Source organism: Magallana gigas, chromosome 10, assembly GCF_963853765.1.
Source record: "Magallana gigas chromosome 10, xbMagGiga1.1, whole genome shotgun sequence".
Classification (NCBI taxonomy): domain Eukaryota; kingdom Metazoa; phylum Mollusca; class Bivalvia; order Ostreida; family Ostreidae; genus Magallana; species Magallana gigas.
This window is the reverse complement of record NC_088862.1, coordinates 23,700,340-23,721,414: the sequence shown is the minus strand read 5'-3', so window position 1 is coordinate 23,721,414 and position 21,075 is coordinate 23,700,340. Positions and strand designations below refer to the sequence as shown.

At 33.1% G+C, this 21,075-nt stretch overlaps 1 protein-coding gene across 13 annotated transcripts in view; it reads left to right on the top strand.

The window, feature by feature from the left end:
- LOC105347760 (polypeptide N-acetylgalactosaminyltransferase 5) overlaps window positions 1-20,829 on the top strand; it is a 62,056-nt gene extending 41,227 nt beyond the window's left edge. For 8 of the 13 annotated variants that reach the window (XM_066073274.1, XM_066073280.1, XM_066073275.1 and 5 more), the window contains 8 exons: window positions 1,693-1,859; window positions 3,923-4,087; window positions 4,610-4,826; window positions 17,139-17,256; window positions 17,484-17,669; window positions 18,023-18,151; window positions 18,570-18,674; window positions 19,627-19,956. In XM_066073274.1, the coding sequence (XP_065929346.1) occupies window positions 1,693-1,859; window positions 3,923-4,087; window positions 4,610-4,826; window positions 17,139-17,256; window positions 17,484-17,669; window positions 18,023-18,151; window positions 18,570-18,674; window positions 19,627-19,941 (1,402 nt within the window). In that variant the 3' untranslated portion in view covers window positions 19,942-19,956. Of the gene's footprint in view, window positions 1-1,692; window positions 1,860-3,922; window positions 4,088-4,609; window positions 4,827-6,353; window positions 6,568-7,684; window positions 7,902-9,844; window positions 10,062-13,782; window positions 13,997-17,138; window positions 17,257-17,483; window positions 17,670-18,022; window positions 18,152-18,569; window positions 18,675-19,626; window positions 19,957-20,313 lie in introns of those variants that run through there. The other 5 variants (XM_066073286.1, XM_066073285.1, XM_066073278.1 and 2 more) reach the window with 5 other exon arrangements.
- The last annotated feature ends 246 nt before the right edge of the window (window positions 20,830-21,075 follow it).

The window sequence follows — 21,075 nt, the reverse complement described above, 5'->3', positions numbered from 1 at the left end:
ATGTTAATTTTTCATTCAATGCGAGTAGAATATAATCATAGCAACCAGAATAGCAATGAATGATTTTTTGCAAATTTTGTGCATTGTGGATTGCATACTATGCAACCAATATTAATGCAACTTTGTTTATATTAAATCACCCCTTTGTCATAGGTTTGATATCTGAGCATGAAATTAATGCATTTGTTTTAGTGATTATGTGTTTTAAATCTAATCATTCTTATCAGCAAGACTATTTAGAGTTAAAAAAAAAAATTAAGTTGATTTCAGAAAATTCATGCAATTTTGAATCCCTGATGACTCAATGTAACATGTACATTAAGTTAATATCCAATCGCATGATATTCACATATTCCTGAAATATAAGCTCAGAGGATGAGGAATTAGAAAATTTTGATCCGACCAGATTACTTAAAATGTAAATATTTTTTGGTAACTATTATCTGATTTTTTTCGCCATTGCATGTAATTGGATTAATATCAGTTGACTGGATGAAATTTCAGCGTGTCATCGCATTCTTACTTCTCCATGGTCTCATTTTCCCATTTATTATGTGCATCTGAGGAATAAATGGAGAGAAAATGTCGGTTCTAAACACCGTTTTAGGTTCACTTTATGATGCATAAAGTGAACATGGTACAATTATGATCCATGCAGAGAGAGAGAGGAAGATGGGAATGTCAGAGAGAATTAGCGTGCTGCGGTTTATCTGGTTTAATTTTTTTCTCCGCCATTTATTGGCTTCTCATTACGTCACTGTGCTAAAGTTGAATGCATTGAGGTTCCGTAGTATGCAGTTTGTCCTATTTAGATGCTCGCTGCATATCCTCAGCTTTTGTTAATTACTGGCTTTTCTGCAATAATAAGCAGTCCGTCAAATCAATTTTCAGAGAAAAAATTGTCTTTTTAAAGTCTTTTTAATGATCATTACTGACAAGTCTTAGGCTAATTGGGTGCTTCAGAAGTGAACAAGAAAGCCCAAGGGGGTATTTTGTGGATCCGTAATATGAGTTTTTAACTTTTGAAGGCAGTATTATCATGCTCCCATTTCTTTTAATTGTTACGTTAATAGCCTATAATTCTATATGGGTCTTTTCATTGTAATTAAAATATTTCATCTTCCGAGGGAAAGAATTCTTCCGAGGGAAAGAATTGATTGGCAAAATGACATAGTGCTCAGCTGGTTTTAAAATTGCTATTTGAAGCAATTAATGTTTAACTTTGCAGTATATGATCAAAGGATTAGAAAAAAATAGATATTTTTCTTTGTGAGAAAACTTTTTGAAGGTTAATTGCCTTGAAATGATTTGAAGGCCGGGTCAGATTTGATGGAGATCTTTTATTGTTTCAAATAGAAGAACACCCCAACATTTTCTCTTGTAGTTACTTATAGTGCATGAGGCTGCACTTATTTGATAATTATATGATTCATCTGAATTTCTGCTACACAATTAATGTACATGTATGTATGATAGTATTGATAAAATATTTTCAAACTTGTATAATCTATAATCATGCCTCACAATGAAATTAAAAAAAATAAATTTAATTTTTAGAGATTAGTTTTCACAAGTTTCATGCCTAATAATATAATAAATACGGTACCCTAATAAATAAGATTATAACATTTGTTCTACTTTTGGGAAAAAAAAAAAAAATGTGTTAGCTAATCTTTTATGAATGATTTGTAGATGTAAGGACTTGAAGTACAAAGACAATCTACCGGACACGAGCGTGGTGGTGTGTTTCCATAACGAGGCTTGGTCCGTTCTTCTGCGTACAGTACACAGCATCATTGACCGATCCCCTCCCCACCTGCTGAAGGAAATCATCTTGGTTGATGACTTCTCAGACATGGGTAAATAAATTGAAAATATATTGGGCATTTCATGGTTAACATTAACGTCTTAATGGCTAACTATTATATACTGTAAATTCCTAAATAAGGAATTAATGGCCGCGTAAAACTGTTAGAAGCACGTACCACTTGCGAACAAGTTTATGAGTAGTAAACTTGCCTAACAAAGTTGTCTAAAATCAATCATGGCTCATATTTGCTAAGTTTCATCTTACCATGTTGTTGCCTTTCAAAAGCTGTTGCTCCTTGGACAGACACCCCAGGTGTTGAATTCAGGATGATAATTTTTTTCTTTCAGAAAAAGCGTTTTTTTTTTTTTTTTTTTTTTTTTTTATGTTATGATGTGGGAAGAATTGATAAAAATTTGCATTCCCAACAGCATTTATTTAATTATTGATACAAAGTTTGTTTCGCTGATGGGAGGTTAAAAGGTCTGTCAGAAAACATTGCATATTTAGATTCCCATCAGCATTTATTTAGTCAATATTTCATCGATTTCCAATTTGCCCACTGCAATTGCAAAAAAACATGCTTTTAAGTTACGAAATATCACGAATATAATGAGGAATGTAGGCGTATGAAGGTGAAGAGGTTTTCGTAGCATTTGAAAATGGTGTATATATATTCAGTATGTGCATATATATACTTAGTTTTGATTGATGATTGACTCGGGGGGTGCCAAAAGACGATATGTTAAACGATTTTAATTGATTTAAACAAAACCCCAACATGTTTGAGGATCAACCACAACGCGTCACTTTTGATTAATCTCCGTCGGTTCAAGATTGATGGCAGAGCTATAGGAATAGTTTGAAATAAATATCGCTGAGACAATTCAATGCGAGCAATTTTTCATGGCATTGGTACCTGTCTGTTTAGCATATTTCTAAAATAATAAAATTACAATGTCGGCCCAGCACATTTGTTTTTTGGGATAGGCCTCGGGGAAGATATGTTAATTTTTGAAGATTTAAAATTATAATTTAATATTACTCTATTTGTATTTGTCAGGCATGAGATATTTTTAGATTTGCTGTAACCTTGTATGCCTGCTTTTTTCAGTAGGTTTTTGTTATTTAAATTTTTAAAAAAAGTTTATTTAAGTAAGATTTGAAAAATTAATTTGAAGAACAGTAAGTATATTTAAATTGCTAAGGGTTTTTTTGTTGGGTAATTACAGCATCCCATACATGCATGTCTTAATGGGAAATATTTCCACCTACAAACTTTACTTGAATAATATGAATGAATAATATAAATAATATATTTTGGGTAAGCAATCTCCACATATACTGTAGATTCCTTATTTTATGCGAGTTATTAATTCCGCAATTCAATGATTTACCAACAAATCGCGAGAACATAAAATCACGAATGCCGAAATTTTATCATTGTTTCATGTAGTTTACATGTGTCCCAAAATTAAAAGTGAGATTTTAGAATTTGTGAGATGGGCTTCTCCCGATTTCACGCGGATATTAATTCCTCGTGTTTAATCAGGAATTTACAGTAAAGGTTTTTTTTTGGGTACAATAATATGTATCGTTAATCATTTTGATTTTTATATATACTGTGGTTTCATTAATATTCAAGGGTATCAATTTTCGTGGATAAAGTGAAAATCACAGTTTCAAGGATACATAAATTCGTGGCCAATGACCCCATCAATACAAAATGTTAATAGAAATTGCATTTCAATGAACATTTAATTTCATGGATCAACTTAAAAACGAAATCCACGAAAATTGGTATTCAACGAAAATTGGTGAAACCACAGTGTATATATATATATATATATATATATATATATATATATATATATATATATATATATATATATATATATATATATATATATATATATATTTTTTTTTTTTTCTTTTATACAAATATGAAAGGATTTTAAAAAAGGTTTATCATCTGTAGGAATAAATTTGCACCTGTTCATAGAGATTTAAATTGTATTTTTTCATTCAAACAAATATGAAAGACTTTAATAAGGGCCTTATTGGTATTGATATGGATTAATTGTGTTATCGTTCAAATGTTTCTTTTATTTCTAGACCACCTAAAGCAACCATTGGAAGAGTACGCAGCCAAGCTGCAAAAGGTCAAGGTCGTGAGAACGAAGAAAAGGGAGGGGCTGATCCGGGCACGCCTCCTTGGTTACTCCGCGGCAACAGGAGAGGTGCTGACATATCTGGACTCGCACTGCGAATGCGCTGAAGGTAACATAGAGTTCATTGTCAATAAATCGAGGGAAAAAAAAGTTTGACAATCACAAAATTTCCAATCCATCTTTCGGTTAATAAGAACTTAATATGTTTGTTTGTACAGAACTTTTAGTGTTGAAATTATAACATTATTCTTTCGTGTTTTTTGGTCGTGATATGAACTTAAACTAATATTTTTGAACTGTTAGGTTGTTTTTGTACTATGGTTTTGATAAAAAGTTTTGAATTGGATTAATATTTTCAATTTGAAAGAGTGCTTTAACAACATGTTTTAGAAATTACATCTTATCTGTTGTCATGTTCATTAGCATATAATCATTGTTTAAGTTACATTTTTCTTTTCAGTTTATATCATGTTGGAAGTATGAAATTATTTACTAATTGATATCATTTTCAGACACATGATTAAATTTCAGGTGACTTCATCAAAGTGTAACCAAACATCATCCATTCTTTAAAAAATAAGGTTGACTTTTACTCTCAGTTTTATAACAAGAAGTTATGTGCCCTTTATAGGTTGGCTCGAACCTCTCCTAGATCGAATTGCAGAAAACAAATCCATTGTCGTTTGTCCCGTAATCGATGTAATCGAAGACGACTCCTTCAAATATCAGTATGGCAATGCCAGAGCCACAAGTATCGGGGGTTTTGATTGGAACATGCAGTTTAACTGGCATGCGATCCCCGAATACGAACGCAAGCGCAGAAGTTTCAAAGATTACCTCCCTGTCAGGTATTCATTGCTCTGTGCTGCACGAGAAAGTTGTCCTTTGGATTCAGTGTTGTGTATATAAGGGCTTAGGTTGAGATTGTACGTTGCACTTATATAGTTGTGTCATTTTTCGTTAAGAGTGATACTTTAGAATTGCATGCTCAGTGGTTGCATGAGCGGCATGGCTATATTGGTACTTTCGTACCTGCAAGTAAGGGCCTCTAGGAGAAATGCTCTGTATTGTACATGTTATAATAACGCCTGCATGGGAATGGGAATTCAATTAATACTTAGAGCAGCAGCGGCATTGGAAAGGTTTTACTAATTAGCACGAGCGACATTTATTACCTGTCTTAAATCCCATCAGTTTTGTGTCCGTGAAGGAATCATTTTTTGCTGCAGTCCTTTTCACCCTATTTTTATTGCTGTCTTAATTCTCTAAGATGAAAAAAAAACCAAAATCTTTTTGGACAAAAAAAAGAGCTTTGCATCTCATTTCAATCTTTGGCTGCTGATCTATAAATAGTCTTCTATGTTTTTTTAATTTTTTTTTTTAAGGATAAATTTAAGGTTCTTTCACTTTTGTATTTTTTCCAATCTTAGAATCCTCTCATAAATTCTCTCTCGCCTTTGTACTCTTTGCCTTTTCATTCAAAAGTAGTCCTTGCAATTAACTCACCCCAATACTAACAGAACTCGGAATGTATCGGACAATGATCATGTCCAAATCTTATAAGCCTGATACAGTCGTACTTCAATTAACGCAAATGGCACCTTCTTCATGAACAATGCAACAGTTCTTTCATCTTTTCTTTTAATCTTCTTCCTAAAATTCAATTATTCATTAAATCGGTTTCTTAAATAAGCAGTAAAAGCTAATGAAGTCTTTAAGGCTTGAAATAAACATAAAAAGCATGCATCCATCAATTGACCTTCTGCATTTTTGATAAACGTGTGTATTCCATCACTTTATAATTGTTTAGCCTTCAAACGATATCATGCTTTGCATTACAAATACTTGCAACCATCAACCTGACATGAAATTGATTCAATTTACAATGTTAATTAACCTGTTTTTTATGCCTTGTTGATTTCCTATGTCCTTGCTAATGTTCCCAACATAATTCTCTTGTCCTCAATTTCTGGCTCTCCAGTGCAACTAGCTTTAAGGAGTTAGAAAATATGACAGTTGTGAACATGGAGTCGTTGATTTTAAATTTCTGGCTTTCCTTTGCAAACAAAATTAGGGATGGAGTGACAAAAAAGCCAACCATTTGTGAACATGGTGTCTTTAGTTTGACTTTTTATACCCGCCGGTTTACGTATGCAGTATGTTTCAGGATGGACAGAAACACTGCTCACATTGTGTCACAGTGATGAATGGGTTCATTAGAATGCAAGGAGAAAGTCACAATGTGTCACACCAGATCATTTGCGAACAGTGGTGCATTTAGATCACAGTTGGGGAGGAGAAATCAGTAGAGTTTATTTTTCTTTTCTTTTTTTTTGAGAAAAAAAATTTGATTTTGTTCTCCATAAACTCTGCAGGCTGGCTGGAGCCTCTACTGGGGAGAATCGCCGAAGATAAGCGACATGTAGTCGCACCGGTCATCGGCAACATTAACGACGACACTCTCCAGTTCGCCTGGTTCAATCCCGACCAGATTCACGTTGGCAAGTTTGACTGGGATCTGACATTTAATTGGATGCCCATTCCGTCCTATGTCAAAGACAAAATGAACAGTAAAGTTGACCCGATTAGGTTGGTTTCAGATTTCAATGGGGTTTTTTTTTGTAGGGTGTTTTTTTTCTCATGTCTATAAGGGGCGCACAGTGGCCTCCTTGTGATTTTTCCTCTGCTAGCTGCATTCTACAGAGCTATGACCCCACTCACCCAAAATCTTTTTGCAATTTGCAAGATAATGCCTGCTACACAAAATCTTTGCTAGTTAGCACTTAAATTAATAAAAGGCTAGACACATGTACTGAATCCTTCCTCCTCCTTCAACTTCCAGCATCTTTTTCCTTCAAAAAGGCTGAACAATTCAGCCTTGCTTCAGAATCGCAAAAGCTAATCTGCCAGATGAATACCTTAGCTCTCAGTTTGTTTTTCAGCCATGCTTCAGAAACAATTGAAACCTAGCCTGCTGCCAGATGAATTCCTTAGCTCTCCGTTTGTTGGTCTGTCCTCTATGTTTCCAGTTTTCCTTGCATGTTTTTCATCCTTTTAGAATGCCTGAGCCAACTTAGCTATAGATTTCAACCCTTTTCAGATGATCGGTTCTTCTGAGGACATCAAGCAAAATCTTAGTACTTTGCTCTTGTGTTTGCTTACACATACCTTGAAAGATCTAACATTTGTTTGAAAAGAAAATGCAAAATTTGGATAGGAAATAAAAATGCGTTTGATAGAGAAATACAATTACGCTTCTATTTCCAAAGCAAACTGACAGTTTGTTTAAAGTAGCACTCCCAAGTATGGTTACTTTTATTTCCATCTACTCTTATTGTCAAAAAAAAACCCCAAACCAATAGATCAAAAGGGTATAGACAACCCCCCCCCCCCTTTCCTCCCCTGGATTTTTATTATATATAGGGTTTCTACTGTATCTATTTTAGGATTTACTTTTAACATTTATATGAATCTACATCCATGCCTAAGTAGAAAACGTGAATTTCACTACATTACAGATACTCTTTCAAAGGGAACAGGATTTTGGGGGTCAAGGTTGTAGAATAGGTGACCCTGCCATGAAGGGGGATGGGGTGGGGCTGCAAAATCTTTTTTGCACCAAAATTTATTATTTTTTTTACAAGACGCTTTAATGGAAAGTAAAAGGCAGCTATTGATCAGAAAACTTTAATTTTGGCACACACAGGTTGGCTGGAGCCCCTTCTCGACCGAATTGCTACAGATCGTAAAAAAGTTGTTTGTCCCGTTATCGACAACATTCTGGCAGAGACCTTGTACTTCCAGAGTCTGAATCAGTACTCTGTCGGGGGATTTGATTGGAGCATGGTCTTCCGATGGAAATCGGCCAAACCTCACAATCGTTACTATAACTCCCAGAATAAGACAAGCTTAAGAGCTATTAGGTATATAAATCTGCACTAGAGGGTTGATATTATCTGTGTAATCTTCTGGTATTTGTTGTACTGCCAAGCATCTTAATAATCTATTATACTGTCTCAATCTCTTGGTGTATTTGGGTCTGCACAATTTTTATATATTTATATATACATGTACACTAAAACTTTTTATTAAACTTTTCTTTCTAAAAAAAAATAAGAAGAATGGTTTGCATATATAATATGCACTTGATACATTATTTTTTCTTTGTCGAATGCCAATGAAGTTATTAATGTCTATCATATTTTGGCTTTAAAATTTGACATCCATATGATATAGATCTCAGACAAGTTTCAAATGATTTAAGCACACTTGAGATATTCTATTGCTTTGTTTCTTAGTTATGTTAAGTTTTACGGTAACTATTATTGTTTTCTACGAATCAAGCAACAAAAATAAACTATGATATGAGAATTATCAACTTTATGGAAATGTTTTTAAAACAGTTATCATCTGGACAAGAGTTACTCCATTAATAAAGGCCAATTATTATCAAGTATAGAGTTCTGTATAATTAATGATCTTGCTGTTAGCATTCAAAATCAATTTTTCCAGCAAAATGACTTTGTAAACTATAATGTTTTTCATCTTTTCTTTACCACAATTAAGAGAAGAACATTTTCGTAATTGACAAGTTTTCAATGAATTGAAAAAAAACCCCTGAACTTTATTTATTTTACAACGATTGATAAACAAGTTATAGAACTTATATTAATATCTTGTTGGCACGGGTGTTAACAAGAGGGGGTAATTGGTGTGAGAAGAAGCCGGATCACCTGGAGAGAACCCGGCCATGATTCAATGAATTCATAAACGTAGTGAAGTACATGTACAACCATTGATAAACGGGGAAAAAAGAATTTCATCTTTTTGTGTGATGTCGTAACAAAGTAACACAGTTCTTGGCTTTTTGAAGTCGACGTCAATTTTCTTGCTGTGATTTGATCTGATTCGGATCTCGGACAGATGTTGCCAGGGTTCACGTGGAGGGACTTAGGGTCGCGAGCCCAACAACAATACGATATGTGTGTGTGTGGGAGAGACTCGACTATGGCTGTCCAGTTTCAGAAATGACGCAGTTGGAATAAGACAGTCCTGATTTACAAGTGTTAATTTTTTTTTTCTTTTTCGAATACATCTTGTCAAAGTTGGTAGCAGCTGTTGATCTGAGCTTCTTTGTTGTCATTGATTATATAATAAGGATCGAATAATTTCTTTTGTCTTTTCGTCCATATGTCGTTGATGACTGACTAATCTTGTGAATTGACACTCTGGGATGGTCTTTGCTTTGTTTGCTTTAATCTTGTCATCAGATATTGAAATATAAACATACAAAAAAATCTTTATGCAGGCAAAAAAGTGAAAAAATTTTCCCTTTGTGAAATTTTTTTCCCCTCCTTTGTGATTTTTCAACACCAGATTATGTGTCTTCAGGATCAAAAATTTGTATGAATTAGTAATAATAATGTCATTAAGTTTTTCCAAGGTTACAAGGTTACTGTAGTTTTGAAAGCCTATTGAAATATTGGGCTTAAAGCTGAGGAAGCTTAAGAACTCAATATTTGTATCATTATCTACTCGTCACACTATTTATTCAGATACAATAAGCATATATTACTCGATCCATGAGCTTAAATTTTCAGTGTTTGTAAAACTTGGAAGTTCCAGAAATTTATAAATCAATGTGTTAAGTCCCAGAATTTTAATACATATTTATACATATAAAGAATCCAAAATTGAAATCCTAGATCAAAGTTCGGCCGTCCTGTAATTTTATCTACATCAGTGGCAGTTCCTGGAGTAGTGAGTCCACAGGTCCAAGCCGACCAAAGACAACAGACACAGTTTGAATATAGCTACGAACAGAACACAGAGTAGTTAATTTCTTTCTTGTTTTCACTGAGTGCAGGCTGGCTCGAACCATTGCTCGCTCGGATAGCGGAGGGAAAGCAGCACGTGGTAACCCCGGTCATAGAAACGATTAAGGATGACGATCTCACGTTAAGAGGCACGCCTGCTAAAAGTATATTTGTGGGCAAATTTAACTGGCAGCTGACTTTTGATTGGATGCCGCGGCCCTCTGATTACGATCGTAATGATCCGCTGGCACTTGTCAAGCCCGTTAGGTGGGTGTTTTTCTCAAATCGTCTCAAGTTGCGATTTTTTTAAATTTTTTTTTTTGTGATAGAGAGGCATCATTCCTGTATGATGTTTCACATGTCATTGAATATTTTATTCTTACTAGATTTCTGATTTAACGCTCCTGATCTTGAATGTCTTAACAACATTAAATGTGTGCCTTCTGCTAAAATCACAAATCTTGTTACTAGGCAATTTGCACTTCCTTGACTGTCTTTCTTGGATATTGATTAATTTCAAACTTTCTATAAAAAAAAAAAAAAAATTATCAACACTTTTATCTTAATATATTTATGTGTCTTTTGTAATCAAACAATTAATTATAAGGCTTAATGGTTGTTGCCATTTTACAGTATTTATAAAAAAAAAAAAAAATTATCAACACTTTTATCTTAATATATTTATGTGTCTTTTGTAATCAAACAATTAATTATAAGGCTTAATGGTTGTTGCCATTTTACAGTATTTATAAAAAAAAAAAAAAATTATCAACACTTTTATCTTAATATATTTATGTGTCTTTTGTAATCAAACAATTAATTAGGCTTAATGGTTGTTACCATTTTACAGTATTTTTTTTTTTTTATCTCCGCATAAAGATGATCAAGTTTAATTGCTGAGTGAATGCGAACTGAAGTGCAATTCAATCAATAGGTTGACAAAAGACTGCTGAGTTTTATTCTGAGACAAGATGTTAATAAACTGAGATGATCGCGGTGTTGTAAAATTATTTATGATCAAGATGATTTTATGGACCAATAATTTACTATGATCCAGACTCCTTAAACCACTGTTGTTTGCACATATAACAGCTTATAATAGAGTTAAAGCGTAATTGCGTGAATTACAATCTCTTAAATAAAACCATATTTTTATGGAATTTCGCATTGATTTTATTCCTGAACAAATTAATGACTGCATAAACTCTTGTGAATATAGAAATTCATTAAACAGTTATAGTTAGGAATTCAAATTTTAAAAAAAAATGATTGAAAGTTTTCTGTTGATAAATTGATCTCGAGTTGGGGCATGTTTTGATTAGCAATATAAATTTTTGGGTCCTCTCTTAATGAGAATCTGCATAGCACTGATAAAGTGAATGATGGTGTAATGAAAATATACTAAGAATTGTGAATGCTGACGCCTCGCTTCCTGCCTACATTTTACATCCAGATATTTCGGAATTTTAAATCCTAATTCAAATCCTAAATGACCTATATCAAAATAAAATTTGTAATCAAATTATCAATTTTTAAACAAAAGTTTTGCTTGGGGGGGGGGGGGGGGGTCTTAAAAATTTTCATTGAAATCGGTCTCAATGAGTGAGGAAAATATTATTTGGCGGCTGATGTGTGCTTAAAAACTTAATACTCACATTTTTACGATAGATATGAAAGTAAAATTTAATTTTAATTCATATCTGTTAATTATTTTTCGAAAATATCCAAAGCAAAATTCTTTTTTTGGAATGTATTTCGGTCTGTAGACATAATTGTCCCCCCCCCCCCCCCCCCCCCCCTAGGCGGCTAGACAATGCTATCGTTCGCAGGCCTTTACTGTTTCAAGTTGAGATCCTTAAATTAAATTATGATGTGCAGTACCCAGAAGCGCCATTTATTTTGATGTGTGATGGTGACAGACTTAAAATGTCTGAGAAATAATTTACCATTACAAAGGGGGGAGGGTGTTCATCTGATATACTCTAGCTGCTTGTCAATGTTAGTTAGACACTATTGATTTCAACTTCTCTAATTCTTCAAGGCATCTCGGCTTGTCAAATTTCATTACTGGGCAAAAATCACCCGTAATTCTCAGCTGACTTCCTGTATGATCTTTGCAAAACAAGATATGGACTTAAAGAAAAAAAATAAGATATGTAATTACAAATAAGAAACCTGATGATAGGTTATCAAGTTCTGTTACAGTATTATAAATACTCAATATGCACAAGGCCACATGCTCCTAACCTTCCCCCCCCCCCCTTTTACTTTTAATTTTTTAAATTTGTAATCATGTTATAATAATTGCAATGTTAGGAAACATGTTTTGCTCTAAAACCTATATTTAACATTTCAAACTGCCATCAAAATTTTTAGTAATGATAAATTGGTACATGTACATGTATATTTATATATATATATATCCATAGTAGATATATGTTGTCTACACCTTAATTGCTAGATGTTAGAATTCTAAAACACTTCTCTTGCATGAAGTAGGCACAATTCATTTAGTTGCAATTTAAGTGACGAAAAGCATCTCTAACTGTGTGTGCAATATCTTATGCAGAACAGTGGTGCATTTGCAAAGATAGAAACTTAAATGTGTGTGTGTATATGCCTGGCAGCTTAATTGTGTTCAGTATCTATGTGTGCATATATATGAAAGTGAATAACATTTGAATTTGCTTGAGTTAATGCTTTGTTTCTTTCTATCAAACTTTATAGAATTGAATACGTTTGAACTGTTTTCAAGTTCATTTTGGAATGAAAAATTGTACACATTTTGGCACATGTGTAGATGCATGTACAAGAATATACATGTCTATATTGTTTGATTTGCTGTATTATATATACAGTTCCAACACTGCTGACTCTTCTAGACTGGACTTGCACCAGTAAATTGCTACAATCCTTAGAAGGTCAAAGCTTGAATGCACTAACATCTATAAGTGTCTATTGAATCTGATACTAACCAACCTGGGTCATAATCCATAAACGTTTCGTTAACCGTCAAGACACCGAAATATTCAGTATTTTATTCAAGTTGAAGGACACTCAGCAATCAGGGTGACACAGCCTTTTTCTGACGATTTTAACCTTCTGGATAAAAAGACCTCTACCGTATGCAGGCTGCGCTTCAACATTTTATTTATCCATCAGATCTACCGAAATTAAGATTTTTAGCCATAGATTTTATTATTATTAAAGAAAGATTTAAAAAAATTATAGGATTAAATTCTTAAAACTCTATGCAGATCAAATTTTTCTGCTAGAGTCAGGAAATTTTAAATATATATGATCAGTTTTAATTACAATTATGGTCTTTACCATCCAGCTCTCTTTAATTGAAATTTAAGCTTGGACTTGTATTCATTTTTTACTGAATTGTAAAATTTGGCTAAAAAAAACACCAAACAATCTATAATATCTTGGACTCTGGTGAAACTGCATGACTGTTAATTTGTAGAGAGTGAGCCTTTCTAAGTCAAAAAGAATATGAAATTTCAGGATTGCATGGAGTCGCATGCAGACCTGGCAATGTGATTATGACACTTTGAGGAATATGATATGCAAGTGTCTTGATGATTAAGTTACAGAAAAAAAATTGGTTATGGTAGCTGACGTTAATGGTTTTAATTAATCCCCATTTGGATTTTCCTGGAACATTCGCCTCTTGCTCTGATCGTTATACATTGTACTTGCCCCTGGCAGATAGGATGTACATACGTATCAATGGGATAAAGAATTCTTTTTTTAAAAAATCCGGACATTTGAAGACATATCGCTTGGTTTTATTCAAAGTTGTGGATGCTCTACATTTTCAATGATTATTTGATCAACTATTCATGGGATTTTTGCAGTGATAGGGCAATTTTTCTGCCTGCGATTAAACTACGTAAACTATGTGGACCATTTAGAAACTGAACTGCAGATTGTTCTGAAATAAAATAAAAGTTTTGATTGTTGATATTACTCCTTTTGATAGGGTGGTTGGAACCTTTGCTAGACCGAATAGCGGAAGATAAGCGGCATGTTGTGTACCCTCAAATGCCCAACATAAAAGACGATACCTTAGAGTTCCGAGCCTTTTCGGCCCGAAACATACAAGTCGGTCGTTTCGACTGGCAGTTGATTTTCCGATGGATGGAGCTTCCCGAGTATATTAATAAAACTCGGAAATCGTTCATAAGTCCCACTCGGTGTGTTTTATAGGAAGAAAACAATGGATTATGCTCGCATTGCAATAAGTTTTGACTTCTTTTTAGCTGCTAGAATGCCAGGCATTTGAATTGTCATTTTCTTGCAGACATATTTCTCCCTAAATAGCAAGAGTTGCTGATGGCAGTGAAGCCTATATATAGTCTTGAATGTGACTATATGTCTAACTATTCAGATGCTTTTTGCTAGTACTTTCAACTGACTAGTTTTGCATCTCTTGCCCTATCTAAATGTAGTTGACGACCAATGATGCAATGTCTATACATGCAGTTTGTTAAAAAAATATGCTGCTGTGATAATTTCTGAAAAGAATATTGCGATTAAAATTTATATAGGACTTAATTTACTTTCACCATAAAAAATATTTTTTTTCCAGTATATAATAAATGACAGCTTGATTTGAAGATATCGTAGTAAATATCATTAATATAAGCCCCATCTGAAAAAAAGATATTCCAGTAATTTTTTTATAAATATAAGCCTGGGCATTTGAAAATCCCACATCTACAGTTAGCCTACATCCTTCACCAATTGATTTTTCTGATTGCGCATTGAAAAAGTTGTCTCCTCTAGTAGCTGATATAGTGTATAGATAATCATCATTAGAGAAGTATGGATCCACCGAGCTTTTAGCATTGTTATATCTATATGCACCCAGACTCTTAATCCCAATTATAGCATTATGACATTTTGTCTATCTGAGCTTTCTGAACATATGCCAGCTTTTTTTTATGGGGGGAACCCCCCCCCCCCCTTCCCTAAAACAGCAGAGATTTACTGGTGTATATATATATGGAACAAGTTGCTGTTAGATATATTAAATTACGAGATATTGACATTTAAGGGGAAAAATGGGGAAATGAACTATCAGTTCCCTCTACCATTTAAGATTATAGCTCTCTTTTTTCCACTTTTTTAGGTGGATTTTAAAAACTTAAGTACACATTTTATATAACTTACATTACTGTAAATTCCTTATTTTACACGAATACTTAATTCCGCGATCCAACATATTTCCATCAAATTGCAGGACCATAAAATGGCAAATGCCAAAATTTCATCATAGTTTCATGTAGTTTACATATCTCAAAAAATTCAAAGCGAGATTTTAAAATTCGGTATAAATTTTCATTCCAATTCAACATTTGTTAGATAACACTTTTTAGGCCATCAAATATTCATTATTTTGATATTAGATTAATTTTTTTAGCACCATCCCCTTTAAAATCATGCATAAATTATATTTTATAAACTGAATTTTAAAATCAAATAACAGGAATAACGTTAAATGCCTCCAGGATAACTAATTAAATGTCTCTATGCATCATACCAATAAAATGATAGTAATTATGAATTTTGCTATGATACCATTTTAAATGAATTCCAATGGGATCCATTGGTTCTATTCTTGTCATGTTATAATGGGTTGTACTAATCAGCATCTTAATCAGACATGAGGTCATGTACACAGAGAATTCAGAACTGAGGAAAGAGCCATACCAATTTATAATCTCGGTGGTTTTTGAAGAGAAGACAAATTTGTAGACCCCAGCAGCCCTGGGCAGACCAGCAATAAGTCTTGTGATGGTCTTCTATTTATAAAAGTCTCTGAATCCTGAGAATTTAGGATGTCTCTGTGGGCCTTTAGCAGTTGTTTTTTACTCCCCCGTATCGCTCTGAAGTTATTCAGTCAAAGAAGGCTTGATTTAATCAATGGTCTTGGCAGATGGTGTGTGTGGTACAATCATTGTAGACCCCACAATCATAACCACTTCTAAAGGTACTTCAGGTTCTATGGGAATTAAATATAAAAAAAAATCCCCCCCCCCCCCCCCCCCAAATAGATTTATACATTTATTTATCAATAATGTCCATTGGAAAAGAAACTGCTGAGATCAGCAAAAAAGTTTTTGTTAAGTATTAAGAAATCCATCAGTAAGAACTTGTGTAATTCGATCAATAATAAACCAATTAAGAAATTGCGACTAACGATATTTTTGGACGACAACTATGAAGTTTTATGGGAACATATTTTTTCATCAATCTTTATTGAAAGAGGTGTGCCATTTGTGGCTAATTGAGGTTTTTTTTTAAGATAAAAGAAAAATCCAATAATCCTGAAAAGATTTAGCGCTAGATATTTATCATGTGTTTTATAACACAAGGCCATGATCAGAGAATTTATGATGTCTATGAATTGCAGTCTTAATCGATGGATTTTATAGTACACATGCATTTTCTAAATTAATTTTTTTATCATTAGGGACTGGAAATCCCAAATTTAACTCAACTAACATTTCATTCTCTGCATGTTTTTTCACTATTTGCCTTTTATGTGTGTTCTCTGCTTAAAATAATATTCCTTCATTTAAGGTGCATCATCCCTCTGAGAAGAGAAATAACTTTTGGTGGGATAGCTTTGACAACAATTTTCAATTTTCAGGATGCTTTATGTCATTTATTAATTCATCCTGCAAATATATAAAGTATATTATACTGGTAATATTGTGTGCAATGCAAGTACGATTTTGCAGAGATATTGATTATCAAAAATGCAAAATTCTACACAGTTAGTGGAAGAGAGGGATAATGTACCTTAAAATACATTACATACAGTGCAACTTCTGTTTAAATCAACTTACTTTTCACTCAATTTTCAATAATCTTTTTAGATGTAAAGATTATTGAACTTGTTGATTGAATTTAGGTTTCGCTGTACTTATTAGAATTCAAATTGGAACTGCATGCATTTTGTATTGTTTCTTCTGATACTCTTCCATCTGCTTGCTAGAAAAATATCATCACTGTGCTATTATTCTTCTAGTTATAGTATTTCTTTTCCAATACATGCAACAAAAGTATTGAAAAAAAATTTGTGTGTTTATTAGATTTTACAACATAATCGAATATTATGAACTTTAATGTTGTAAAAAAATTGGTCTTCCAATATTCCTGTTTTGTTAAATGAATTTAAGAAACTTAAAAGCCTTGAATCATTAACTTTCAAATATGTTTATAAAAAGACATGAATAAAAGTAAATGATAAGCAACATTTTTATACTGAACTTTGAAACATCATTTTATATTTCAATCCTATGTATTCTTAAACTAATGATATCACAGGTCGCCCACGATGGCCGGAGGTCTTTTCTCCATCAGTAGAGAATATTTTACGGAACTTGGTACCTACGACCCTGGAATGGATATCTGGGGAGGAGAAAACTTAGAACTGTCATTTAGAGTAAGAAGGATCCTGGTCACGACACCAAATTTCTTTTTCTTGTCCATTCTATATGTTGAAAGAACATTTACAGTTTGTAATTTTTTTTAATTCAGGAACGTTTGATGAGTCATTACTTTTTTTCAAAATAATTTTTTCTTTAATAATGTCTTTTAACTGGTTACCTACAAAAAAAAAATATTATGATATCATGACAGTTTGGTTTGATTTTTTTTTTCATTTTGAAGGTCTGGATGTGTGGTGGTACCTTAGAAATCATTCCATGCTCTCATGTTGGTCACATCTTCAGAAAGAGAAGTCCGTACAAGTGGAGGACTGGTGTCAATGTTGTCAAGAAAAACTCAATCCGATTGGCCGAAGTTTGGATGGATGAATACAAGAACTATTATTATGAAAGATTCAACTATGATCTGGTATGAAATTTTTAAAAATTTCTTTTGATTTTTAGTTCCCTGAATATGAAACTAAAGTAAAATCTGTCTGTCTGTTTGTCAGTTAGTCTGGCCTGCCCCTCTTATCTTAGCTTATTTTTATCTGGATGATTTTAAGAACTGATTCAGAAATAGAAATTGGGGCAGCTTTTAGATGATGTTTTGGTTGTGCAATACTCTCAAAATGTTTTTAATTTGTTATGAAAAATGACATACTCTTGAATAACAAATTGAGGATATTCATTTGGAAAATGTAAATTGTATAATGTAAAGTCAACAATAATCTAATTAAACTAATTTAGATAAATAATGGATGAATACATTGTTTTCCATAGGGAGATTACGGAGATGTCACCGACAGAAAGAAGCTCCGGGAACGTTTGCAGTGCCATAGCTTCGACTGGTTCGTCAAAAATGTCTACCCAGACCTGTTTGTTCCAGGGGAAGCCATTGCTTCTGGAGAGGTACGAAAGATAAGATCATCATTTTATCGTCTCATCTTTCATTGTTTTCATGTTTTTTTTAATACAGACAAGATTGAAGTAAAAAAAGAGCTAATCCTGTGCCATATTAGATATTTATGGCCCTAAGAAATAGACTTGCTTTAAATTGCTATATTGAATTTCAATGTTGGATAGGTCAGCCACAACAGTACAGTTAATTTTCTCAAATGAAGAGTAACACGCATAATCAGGTTATTTAAAATGTTAGCAATACTATGATAATATTGCATAACAAACTACATATATTTATCTTATTCAACACGCGTATTCAACACGTATTCAACAGGCGTACCCACTGCCATTGAAGCCTAATATATTAGAAAATTGGCAATTTTAAAGTTTGCATAAATTTTAACGTTAAGTTATGCATTGGTTACAGATCCGCAGCAAGGCCAAGCCGATGTGTATCGACAGTGCGGTGGATAACCACAACTACCACAAACCGGTCAACATGTGGCCTTGTCACAACCAGGGGGGCAACCAGGTGGGTGTGGTCAAATTCACAGATCTTGATTGATTTATCAATTGATTTAATTTGATAAGTATTTTATTCAAGTATAAATGAATACAATGAATTGGATTGAACAGCAGGTACATTGCCTATAAATGTTCTCTCCTAAAATTATTTTAAATTATGAATATGATTATAAACATTAAAGTTACAAATTATCTACTATTTATTGAAATTGGTTTTGTAAAAATAAATTGTCCTTAGTAGTACTTAAACTGTCTTTTTTTTTTAAATTAAATTTCATGATATGTTTGAGATTTACCTATAATGTTATGGTTGAAGGGTATACACTAATTCAATGAAGATTTATATATATTAAGAACAGTATAGTATTTAAAGTCTGGAGTGCAAGATTCTGTATTTGCATTTCCATTGTTCTTTCCCACTGTAAGCCCATAAGGAGGAGCTGCAATTATTTCTCTATAATCGCAATTGCTCTGTCAGTATACTATGACGTCATAAAGGTGTAATGTTATTAATATATACTTTTCCATGACGTTATAGATTTAAACCACTATACGATACATCATGATCATGTGTTTTTCTCCAACTCCATTAAAATTAACGTATTCACATGCAATATTAAAACATGTTTTTGATAATATTTTAAATTAAAAAGATACATTACAGTCTGAATGTTTACTTCTGATGTAATAGCTAAATGTCAAGGTCTAGGCTAATACAGGGTATTTGCGAGTGGTAAAATGCAAATATAAGTAATAAACAACGATTATTTAGTGAACATGGCGTTATGAATAGCAACTGCTCTGCTGGCATATTTTCCCTGATGCGCTAGCGCACATCATGGAATATGCCAACAGAGCAATTGCTATTCATAACGCCATGTTCACTAAATAACGTTGTTTATTTCTTAAATGACTTTTTAAATCCGACAGGAATTGATGGTTTTATTGTATAATTGTAGTATTGGATGTTGAGTAAGAACGGAGAAATCCGTCGAGACGATGGATGCCTGGATTATTCTGGAGGAGAGAGCGTCATTGTTTATCCGTGCCACGGCCAGAAAGGAAACCAGGAGTGGCAATACAGAGAGGTAGGTCAAGGTCAAACAAATAAAAAATTATTATTAAATTACTGTGAAATCATTAAAGTTCGTGGGGCCATTTTTCATGGATTGCTGAAATTTTCAAGGTTTGTGGGGACTTTATTCGTGTATTCTCCTAAACCTGCAAATTTATCCCAATTTATTAATTTATGGAGGATGTTAATTCATGGATGAGAGGTACCCACGAATTAAACGAAAATTGAGCTACCATGAAATCTATTGTTTCCACAGTAATATGCAGTGACTCTATGTTTGCGACCACCATTTACATAAAATAAATGGTTTAGGGTGACCTATAAAAAAAATTACTGTTATTCAGCTTTTATTTACGCCGACTTTTATTAACACTTTTCTAGGGATTAAATGATTTAGAATGACTCATATTGAAAAGACTGGTTTACGGAAGATATTTTATCAACTTTTATAAATTTTTTCTTGTACACGATAAAAGTTGGTTAGCAATATTGGCTCCATCAATTAAAGTGGGGTGAACAGTACATGCATACATGTACGTTCCTTTTCACACATTGTAACTTTTATGAACAGGACAACTCCATTTACCATGCCAACACACAGAAGTGCATGGAGACCAGCGTGGACGGTCAGAAACTGACCATGAAGACATGCACAGGGATAGACAGACAGATCTGGACCTGGAAGAGGAAGTCACCTAGTGGGATAATCAGGAACAACTAAGGGGCAGACAACTACTGCTGTTGTGGTGTGAAGGGTTCTCTCCCTTTGGAAAGAGAAATATTCACCCACCAAAAAAAAATGTACAACTGCCAAACCCCAATATTTGGGATAACAGTTTAACATCATACTGCTTAAAAAAACATGTGTGATAAATTTGATAGTATATTTGAAAAAAAAAGAAAGAGGAATATTTTTCTATGCAAACAGTATTTTTCTATGTTGATGTGACAATGGTTTCTTAGTCGTAAACACTTTGCTAGATCTGTGATCTCTTTCTGTATGCCATATATAACTGCAGGAGGGAAAGAAGAGGAAATACATTGTCATCGGAGAAAAAAAAATCATGTTAATATTAACTTGTGTCAGTTTGCAGATTTCATCGAAATTGATGGCTGATGAAGATGTATTCATATATCTTGAAGAAGTCAGTCATTCAAAGAAGGAAATAGGCTTACTTGACAGTACTTTAAACATAATGTACTTATAGCTTTAGATTTTTGGAATCTAGAAAGTACTTTAATTTTAATTCAAAATATTGAATTAAAAATTAATTGATTGATTTATTTTTCATTAAAGAATTGATTTTGCTCAGATGATAAAGCACATGAATTT